This window comes from Phacochoerus africanus, chromosome 15 (genome assembly GCF_016906955.1).
Source record: "Phacochoerus africanus isolate WHEZ1 chromosome 15, ROS_Pafr_v1, whole genome shotgun sequence".
Taxonomy (NCBI): Eukaryota; Metazoa; Chordata; class Mammalia; order Artiodactyla; family Suidae; genus Phacochoerus; species Phacochoerus africanus.
Window position 1 is genome coordinate 14106865 of NC_062558.1, and position 10685 is coordinate 14117549.

Here is a 10685-nt window from a genome sequence, read left to right on the forward strand (position 1 = left end):
TACCCTCTTAGATTAAAGGATGCCGACAGCATTTACTGCATGGCACCCCTGTTCAATGGCTGTTGATCTGATAAACAAGCTGTTTCTGGTCCTAGTTCACTTTCAAGAAAGTTACCGGCCAGCTTTTCATGACCAACACACGACTGCCATCTGGTGGCCGGCGGCCTTAGCTACAGGTAGCATTCAGAAGTTAAAAAGCCTCTCCAGATGGAGGGAATTAACCAGCTTCACTCCAAGTGACGGTAAATGTCAAAGGCAAATGAGGCATGACGGGCGTTGCAGCCAACACTTCTCTAAAAGAAGTGTTCATAATTCCAACTAACAACATCAAAACTGCCACAATCTTACTTAAAAACACTCATTAGCCCTGCCTCCCCTAAAAAACGCCAACTTCCAGTGTTTGTTGTTTCAAACTCCTTTGCTTTTCTTTCTCTGGCTTCAATACATCGAGAACAGGATTTCACTGCTAGCCCAACCGCCTCTTTTATCCAGAGGAAGCTGAGGCCTAGGGAAATGAAATAGCCAGTCTGGGTTCCCACACCCGGTGTCCTGACTCCCGTTCGAATTTACCGCGCGAGTGCCCGGGTCCGAGAGTGAAGATGAGCGTCCCAAGTGGACCCTCAAAGTCTCTCACCAGCAGACATGTAGCTAACTCGGGGAAGGCTGGGCTGGGTTCGGCAGCCAGGGCCAGCCAAACCGGGCTTCCGGGACCCCGGCTCCCGGAATCTCCCGATCCACTGGCGCGCCAGCAACCCACGCCCCTGCCACACGGTCCGGCCGTCGCGTTATCCGGAACCCTCACCCATGGGCCGTGGTCCACCCTCCGCGCCCAGCACTCACGCTCAGCCAGCATCGACATGTCGCCGAGCCTGTGACGCCAAGGGCTTCGAAACCTGAGCGACTTTGGCTCCGGTGCGTCCGACTTACTGAGAACCTAGAACCACAGGACTCACACGCCGGGCGAACTGCAGCGGCGAGGGCGCGCACTGCTGACGTCAGTGAGACGCGACCAGTTTCCAATTCCCGCGGTAGCGGGTGAGCGGGGCGCGGACGCATTGGGACTCTGCGTTTGGGTCAAGGCGGGCTTTACTAAAAGGTTTGTTCCAACTCCAGAATTCCACGAGTCTGTGAAGTATCTATGAGTATAATCTACTAAAACGAACTGTTACTGAGTTTTGAATTTTTTTTAAATTACAGAATCTTATTGGTATTTTTAAATTGTCAGCTAGGAATAGATAGTGCACTTTTAGAAAGATTCAGTGTAAGACATTCTCATTCTGTCTTTGTTGTTTTTTGGGGTGGGGGGGGTTTGGCCTTTTTAGGCCGCGCCCGCTGCATATGGAGGATCCCAGGCTAGAGGTCCAATTGGAGCTGTAGCCGCCGGCCTAAGCCACAGCCACAGCCATGGCAGATCCGAGCCCCGCCGCCTCTGCAGATCCTTAACCCACTGAGCGAGGCCAGGGATCGAACCTGCGTCCTCATGGTTGCCAATCAGGTTCGTTAGCCGCTAAGCCACAACGGGAACTCCAAGACATTCTATCTTATTCTTCAGGCTCATGGTAGACTCGCATAGAGCAGGGCTTTCTCAGACTTTAATGTTCGCGTGAATCACCTGGGAATCTTGTTGAAATGCATTTCTCTGGTTCAGCAGGTCTGGGATAGGGCCAGAGATTCTGCATTTCTAACAAACTTCCAAGGATGTGGATGCTGATGGCCTTACTTTGTGGGAACAACCAAAGGTATGAATGAACTCAGGGTTGAAATATACTCTGTTCTTTTTTTCCTATGAATAAAAATGATTTACGAAGAACACTTTAGGTGATGGTGATAAATACTTTCAAAATATTTAAAAGAACTGAACCTAGGAGTTCCTGTTGTGGCTTAAAGGTAGCAAACCTGACTAGTATCCATGAGGATGTGGGTTTGATTCCTGGCCTCGCTCAGTGGGTTAAGGATCTGGTGTTTCTGTGAGCTGTGATGTATGTCGCAGATTCCATTCAGATCCTCTCGTGGCTGCGGCTGTGGCATAGGCTTGTGGTTACAGCTCCAATTCAACCCCTTGCCTGGGAACTTCCATACACTGCACCTGTGGCACTAAAAAAAACTAAAGTAAATAAAGCTGAGTATCGTTAGTTAAGTTAAACATAGCATTCCTAAGAGGCACCAGTGTGATACAATGCAGGGCTGGGGCGGGGGGAGCAGTCAGAGCACAGGACAGAACCTAAACTCTGCCACCAACTTGGAGTGAGCCTGAGGGCGAGTCATTTCACCTCTTCTGATAGCACCATCCCAATATATGAAGAAGGGTAACCTCTGAGATTATTTCCAAGTCTGAAAAACTTTTAGAGAATTACTTTAATCAGATCTAGTTGCTGTTACCCAAAGAATGGAAGGCTCATTGCTCCCTGGAGGATGTCCCCCTCGGTCCTCGCAAGTCTTCCTCAGGCACCATGAGGAACACAAGTTGAGGAGCACCTCCCCACTCTGAGATCCAATGCACTAGAAATGGATGCTTGATGAGATGTCTTGCTGATAATTGTTTACCCATTCTGGCTGGGGGGTAGGGGGGAGAGTGCCCAGTGTTGCCGGGTTATTACCCCTGTGATCTGCATTAAATTCCACCCTGCTTCTGTGGCTTATTCCTTGGAATAGGACAGTGTGTCCATGATAACTGTTTTGCTTAAGTTGACAGGCTCAGGGAATACCAGCTCAGGGCTCGCAGCATCCAGGCCTCCTGAGTGGTTTGTCCTCTCTTTCAGTCTTTGATATCAAAACTCAAATAGGAAGACAAACCCTTGCTACCTGCTGTGCCCAGGGAAGCTTCTCTGGATCCCAGTCCAGAAATGCCTCCTAGTTTCCTGGCACCTGTTCTGGCCTGCCATTCCTCCTCTGTTGATCCTTCCTATCAAAATATTCTAACTTCAAGCTTTAGCTTCCACAAAATCTGTAAAGCTCAACAGTGGAAAATGGGTCTGGAGAACAAATTCACATAATGGCATCAAAAGGGAAAAAATCTGATTTCCTCACTGCCTTATGATCGTTTTCTTTATTGTCTTAGGTTAGCCTTCTCTAGCCTTGGAGGAGGTGTTGATAACTTCAGTTTCTCTATCTTGAGATAGTTCCTGGGCTGTCAGTGGTGGTGGGAAAAGGGGGTGGGGATGGGGCAGGGAGATTCCTGCAAAGGGTGGGAGTTGGATGAGGAAGGAGGAGGGGATGGCCTGGTCACCACCAAGAGGGTTTCCCAACCTGAGCTGGGGTCAAGGACCTGTGTCCTGAGGATGGGAAATCATCACATCAGGCAGGGACTCAATCGTGGCAGTGATGCTGGACATCCTGGGATCCATTAAGGAGGTTTCTCGAGCCTCCCAGTGGCTCTCCCTGACTCCTTCCAGCATCTTCTGGCTTCTGCTGCTCTCCAAATAAGCAGCACACAGACCAGTCTACTGGGACAGAGCTGGAATCACCCAGATCCCATGTAGAAAGTGGGGGAGGGCAGAGTGTGGGGGTCTGGCTTGTTTGCATTTTATTGTCTATTAGTTATTTGTTGCCTTTTGCTCTTACCTAATATCTAGGAAGGGCATTTGGAAAGCTCCCACTCACCCTAGCTGTGCCTCCAAGCAAGTGCAGGGAAGAGAGTGGGGGTTCAGAGAAGGACCCCATGGAGATTCACTTTCTAGGGCTAAACCAAGAAGGGCCTGCCGTTTTTGTATTTGAAGCCATAATTGGACCACAACCAATCAACAGCAAATCTGGGGAATCTTCCTCACCAAGTAGGAATCAGAGAGGGAAAAGAAAAAAAAAAAACAAAAACCCATTGGGAGTCTAGACTCTAAGCAGGGCTAATTTTCTAGAGGCATATCAATGTTTTCTTGAGGTCATTCAACATCATTTTATTCTGAGCTGTTGGCTCAAGGTCCATTAGAGATCAGCTACTTCCAGAAAACAAACAGAAAATGAAAACATTTCCAAGTATTTTCTTTCCTTCTCTCTGTTCATGTTTACATGCTATTTCCAGGTAGATGGCAAGACACAGATTTTCCACCTTCCTGGCGCATCTTCTAAAATTCCTCCCCAAATTCCCAAGGCCCTTCCTCCGCAGCGGATAGATGGGAGAGTTTGCTTAACACCATGAAACTAAAATTTGAGTAGAGTTGGGGGTTTTCAACATACTATGAAAATGCTTGACTGTTCCTTTGTGTTCCACATTTTTCCTAAGCTTTGCTTCATGGGTCCTTTAGAAGGAGCCTCTGAAGACTCTGCCCCTCTCTTCCCAAGACAGCTCCCTTTGGCTGTGAGCTAAGAAGGCTGCAGTCTGGTCTGAGAATTCAAGGAAGTTAGATCAGTGCTCCCTCTGCCACATCCAAGGGGGTGGGGGGTGTTTAAGGGACCTGAGAAGCGGCTTTGAAGGACGAGGGCATCCCAGGTGGGTGGGTGATGTTTACCGAAGATTCTGGGGCCTCCCTTCCTCTCTATATGTCTCTCCTAGGCCCACTGCAAGCCTCACATTTTTGCCATCACTGTGTGTGGGGGGAGTGGGGAAGTGGGTGGCGGGGGAAGGAGGTCTTTTTCCTGAAGGTGTCTCAGCAATGCCTGTGCTCCCTGGGCTTGGTGTATGTCAGGTGAGGAGCTGGTATGTGGCTCTGTCCCCTTCAAGAAGTCACTAGGGGAGTAGTATAAGTTTACTTGCATGAACACACCCCCCCCACCACCCTCCCCCCACCACCTCTGCCCTCTGCACCAGTCAGAAAACCTCTCCTAAGGATGGAGAGTGCTGGAGGCAAGGAAGTGGCCACAATTCTACCCTCTGAGGTCTGGAAGCCAAAGTAATATAGGAGACCCATGCCATAGGGGTTTACCCTCCACTCCGCCCAAGTCTGGGGCAGAGAGGGTAAGGAAAGCCACTCCCTTCCTAGGGTGACCTTTCCCTTCTGTGTCACTGAAAAGGACCACAAGTCAAATTCATGGACTGAAAATCTAGGGGCAGAGGAGATCAGACCAGGCCCAGACCAGAGTAGAAGCTAAAGAAGGAGCTGGAAGGAAGAAAGCAAGGTTGAAAAGCTGAGGGTCCAGGCACAGAGGGAGGATGGCTGAACTTCTGCCTGAAGAAGTGACTCAATCCAGCCTCAGCAGCGCTTGCTTGGATATCTGGGGCCTGGGACTGATGGGCGGTGTGTTGGGGCCTTCTGGGAATGGGGTGTATGTGTGCCAGCAAGTGTGAACAGGACAGCAGTTCACCCAGATACCTCTCACCCAAGCAACTGCTAGGGACCAAGGCAGCCAGAACTTCTATGAGTTACAGAGAAAAAGGGGTCCAGAATCACAAATCCTCAAATGTACATCCATCTTGGCACTTGACATTCTGGACTCCTGTTCCCCATGCATCTAAAAAGGATCTTCCGTATTGCCTTTGATGAAACCTTTTAGCAAAACAGATAAACTCGATTCAGAAAGGACTTTAATATAAGAGCCTCCTGCATCCTTTCCTCAGAAACCAAACTCTTTTCAACAGCTGAATCCTCTGCACACTAAAGATTATGCATCAGTTTAATGCGAGTTTTGGAAAAAAGATTTTTGGGAGAGGAGTGGGTGGGAGCGGGTTTTCTCCTTCTTTCCCAGTAGATGAGTTTCCAAACTCGGCCCTTTGTAGGCTGGAGAGTTGACCACTGATTCATTTCTAAAGTACTGGCTTAAGACTTTTTTTTTGTTTGTCTTTTTGCCTTTTCTAGGGCCACTCCCATGCGGCATATGGAAATTCCCAGGCTAGGGGTCTAATCGGCCCGTAGCCACCGGCCTACGCCAGAGCCACAGCAATGCAGGATCCCAGCCGCGTCTGTGACCTACACCACAGCTCACGGCAGTGCCAGATCTTAACCCACTGAGCAAGGCCAGGGATCAACCCACAACCTCATGGTTCCTAGTCGGATTCGTTAACCACTGAGCCATGATGGGAAAGACTTGAATGACCCATTAATCTGTCTCCTGTCAGGGGCACACAAATGTTCTCAGAAATAAGATGAGAAAGATGGGTTTGGGGTGATTAAGGAAGTCAAGAGGGGCCCCTTGACTCACCTCCAGGGATTCCTTCCCTTGATGTGCTCTGCTAGCAGGTTAAGGCAAGGCTGCCTCCAGTGACCTAGGCCAGAGGGAAGAACCCTGAGAAGGGCAGGTGTAGAGCATTCTATATTTAAAAGTTGGGAGGGGTCAGGGGAAGCGTTGGAGAGCAAGGGTGTTGAAGGAGATCAGTCAAATGGTAATTTGATTGATCTTGCCTCTCAGAGTCTTGGAGGCACTCCCAGCTGATGAACTCTTGTCCTCTGCCCCAGCCCCCACCCCAGAGGAAGCCCACTTGGGCTAAACTTCTATGGGGAAGAAAGGGCTGGAGGATTCCTTCCCAGCAGTGTTGCTCTCTTCTCTAAGATGACACTTTTTAAAAAATGGAACTTGTCCAAACACGCAGAGGAGAGTAGAGATTAATGTCATGGGGTTGGTGGGGTCACCACCCTGTTGGCCAAATCTGCTTGGGATAGTTTTTAATTAAGCCCCCAACCATACCCACCTGCCCTTGCATTGGAGGCCACCTCCCTTTCTGTCCAGGATCCCCCTTTCTTGCTTCCACCTGCCCTCACGCTGCAGTAAAAAGCCCAGCGTGGGGACTATTGTATTCGATTTTGTGCGGATCTTAGTAGAACAGTAAGGACTTGTCCTCATGGAGCGATGAGAAACCTTTTTGCCAGTTGCCAGTGGGCTTCATTTGAAGGCATCTTGCCCCAGGGACTCATTTGCAGAATTTCTAGCATAAAGTATTGGGGGTGGGGTGGGGACAGAGGACTCTCTCCAGGAAACACATCCTAGAACTTTTCTGTCCCCCTCCAACACCCCATCTCCAATTTTTAACACAAAGTTGTCTCTCTAGCCTCTTCTCATTTTATCTGCTTTGGGTTTTCCCCTCCATGGCTCCTATCCCAGCCTTTGATTGCCAGCCTGTGTTCAGGCTCCAGGATTCAGTAGCTTGGTGTCCCGGGCTTTTCCTACCTGTGAGGGGGTATGTCAGTCATGCCTGGAGGGCCCACCCACTTACCTCCTCACTTCCCCCAGAACATCATGTCCTCTTTCTGCTCTCCAGCTGCTTCTGAGGAGACTTTGGCCCCATCAGAGTCCGTACTTTACTCACACCGGTGCCAATAAGCCCCCAGAATTTTCCACTCCACAATCATCTGTCATCCCTCCCCGACCATGAACAAAGGAAAAGGCACACTACACATGTGTTATTAAAATGAACTGTTTATAGTATCTCAGTTGAGTCAATACATTATAATGTATTAAAATGGAAAGGTACAAAATTGAAATAAATACTTTCTGATTCATGTATAAATCTTTTTTTGTCAAGATGACTTTTATCGTCAGTACATGTTACAAGAAAACATTTAAAATGACACTGAAACAATCATTTAAATCATGGTGCATGGAGGAAAAAGGTAAAGAAAACAACTTTTGGCTTGTTTTGGCATGAGACCTTGATACAATTTGGGTTCCCCAAAACCATGTGAAGGGTGATAAAATAGAAATGCTCAAAACTGACTTAAAAAAATAAACAGGCTTTACAAAAATCCTCTTTTTGATTAACCCAGCCACTTCTCTACATGGTCTGCACTTAACAGTAGATACATTCATTATTGTCCATGGGAAGACAGCAACTGCCTTGTGTTTTTAAAGAGCTTGGTGGAGAGGCTAAAGGATATGCCGCAGCTGAAGGTGGATAGAATGTTCAGGAGAACGGAAAGTCTAGATGGTCCTCAGGAACGGCTCGGAGAATGATGGGGTGTGGAGGGTCTCTGGAGCAAGAGGTGGCGCAAAGAGCGTGAGGAGTCCAGATCTGAAGCTGAGCAAGGGGGGCAGGAGGGGAAACGCTAGTGGGTAGCCCCGCCTGAGCAGTTCTGGGTTTGCCTTCAACCTGGGAACTGTTTCTGTCTCAGCAAGAGGCCAACCCAGCGCTTAGGGGACAGGGCTGGGCCTCTTTTCAGGCACAGCAGCACAGGGGAAGGGGAGCCAGTGACAAATGTGGGGCTTAACAATGAATGCTGCCGACGGGGCTTTCTCTTCTGGTTCTAACTGTTAGGTGGCTGTTAAGGCAATAAGGACGTTAGCAAACTAGAAGTTAAGGGCAGCTAAATTCAGCCAGACTGAAGGTAAACAAAAGGTAAGAAGGAGTCCCGTTGTCCTCGGCTACCTCCCAGCCCCCAGCACCGGAGGCCTTGGCTCACAAAGCTCGGAAAATACAGACAGTGTGCAGGAGCAGAGGGTTTGCCCTTTAGAAGGCTCCACAGAAGAGAAGGCATATCTCTGGCTTGGGGCAACAGGACCCAGGTTTCTAGGCTCCAGACTCTCTTTCCCGAGGTCCCTTCAGGAGGGCAGGCATGGTCACTGTTGAGTGAAAAGTGGGAGCACCAAGGTTCATGCAGAGTTCAGGCAAGTCCTTTGCCAAAGACCATCTGGCCCCTCTGGCCTTGAACACCCTGCGTCCTGGAAAGCAAGGCCCGAGGCCGAATGCCCCAGGGAGACCTTGGCTCAGCTGGAGACCAGGGCTAGCCCTTCTGGGTTCAGGAATGCTCCCCCTACATCAGATGGGAAGTCCATGGGAATGTGAGGTCATGGGAAGGTTTGTGAGCGCATGGCTGGATCTTTAAGGGAGTGAAAGAAGCTCCTTTGACCTGAATCACAAGGAAATGTACAAAAGACTGAACAGAGCAGGTGGAAGAACATTTTCCTTTGCCCTTGTTCTGCAGTGAAGGAAACAGACCTTGAAATGCCATGGGAAGGATAAACCTTAAGAGTGGCCTCCATACTGGGCAGGTTTCTGGCAAGATGAAGGAGATTTGACTGCTGAGGCCCTGGAATTGAGTAACTAGCTCTCAGGCATTGCTAGAAGGGAAAGCTCCTCACTCCAGCAGGTGAACCACAGGTGGGCTCAGTAAATGAGATAATGGCCCCTCCATCCTGTCACACTAGGCTGCAGCCTGAGCAAGATTTCTCCATGTGTGGGGCCCGAGGATGCAAGGTCTTGGATCCAGGGGTGGCTGTGCTCCAATTACTCAGCACCACCTCAACAAGGAGCATTCATAGGGATAAGATGTGCAGAAGGAGAAATGCCAGTTGCAATGGTCAGCTGTCTAGGGACCAGTGCCCTGCCTGATCTTCCTCTGGTGGAAGCCATCTTATTTTGGTCCTAAGAAAATGGGGCAACATTTTTTCCAGGAACCCAAAGATTATAATAACAAATCCATAATAAAGCCAATGTGATCAGTAGGCTGACGGGGGTACAGATGAAAACAAGCCTGGTCAGGAGTTGATCACTGTTGAAGTCTGTTGGTAGCTCTGTGGGACTTCATTGTACAATTCTATTTTCATATGTGTTTAAACATATGTTTTGAAAATATCTACAATACAAAACAAAGCCCCTGGGAGGTTATCTAGCTTAATCCCTCATTTTACAGACAGTACCCAGCAGTTAAGTGCCCACAGTCACATGGGGAGTTCATGCAGGGCCGGAACTGGAACCCAGCACTCTTTCTGCAGGGATTAAGATGTTTTGGTTGGATTTACATCCTTAAGTCAATGTCATGTTCTTCAGCTCTGCTCTTACCACTTTGTAAAGCAGGTGAGCTGTTTTTCTAAATCCTGCCAGTTAGCCTTGAGAACATGATTAATAGCAAATATCCTTCTCCATCAAGCCAAGGGGGGCACATTCTTCAAAATCTCTTTTCAGCCCCAACAGTTCAAAGAAGACACCCTCCCCTAAGGTTTTGTGGGACAATGTAGTCATGGTAGCTTCTTCCTCTCAGGGGAACCACCACCAGGAGGGACACCAGATGTCCTTCCTGAGCCCCTGGCCGTGTTTAGTTTTCTCTGGAGCCTGACTGGGGGCCTGCTGACGAGGTAGGGGGGTAAAATGCTATAGAACAGCCATTGCAGGGAATCAATCCTTTACAAATCTTCAGCTCAAGTTACTCGATCTCTTTAGAGAAACAGCACTGTAATCTAATTGGAATCAAAGACATTTTTCCTTTTAATAAGAAAAAGAATTTGAAGAACTGCAAGCTAGGGAAAGGAAGGCAGGACACTGGGCTTTTCCCAGTGATGACACTAGTAGGGAACAACGGGCCCTGGTAGCAATAAGAAGTCCTTGTAAGCCTATGAGGACACACCTCAAAGGTTGTTTTCCCAAAGGAAAAGAGGCCCCATAAGCCAGGCACTTCCAACCCCTCAGGGGGAAGAGAGGTAGGTAGGCCTGTGCCATTTTTAGAAGAATGACACCCAGGAAAGTTCCAGGCACACCATTCTACACAAGGAAACTACACTTTGGGTTCTGGTGGCTCAGTTGAGATAAAATTTAGCAGAGAGAGGTGCAGAATGGAGGGGGGGAATTTATAGTAAGAATTAGGAAGACTTAAAAGTTGTAGGCCTCCTGAAACAGACAGCTAAAAGGAACTGTGGAATATTCTTCTGGAGGGATCTGATGCCTTGGGCGTGGAAGCCACCCAAGAAAGTTGTAACAGCTGAAGAAGAGATAGGGTGGCTGGGTGGATGAACGGACCACTTGGATTATTTTAGAAAGATCTGTTCTAGCAAGAGACTTAGTAAGTTTATAGATTTAGTTCCTGCCATTTCTTACTCTCATTATTCTTCCT

General features: G+C 48.6%; 1 protein-coding gene across 4 annotated transcripts in view; it reads right to left on the reverse strand.

Annotated features, from left to right (window-relative positions):
* Positions 1-994, reverse strand: part of PINX1 (PIN2 (TERF1) interacting telomerase inhibitor 1) — a 73991-nt gene extending 72997 nt beyond the window's left edge. For 2 of the 4 annotated variants that reach the window (XM_047759942.1, XM_047759945.1), the window contains exon 1: positions 841-984. In XM_047759942.1, coding sequence (XP_047615898.1) covers positions 841-859 — 19 coding nt within the window. In that variant the 5' untranslated portion in view covers positions 860-984. Of the gene's footprint in view, positions 1-802 lie in introns of all 4 variants that reach the window. The other 2 variants (XM_047759944.1, XM_047759943.1) reach the window with 2 other exon arrangements.
* Positions 995-10685: the final 9691 nt, after the last annotated feature.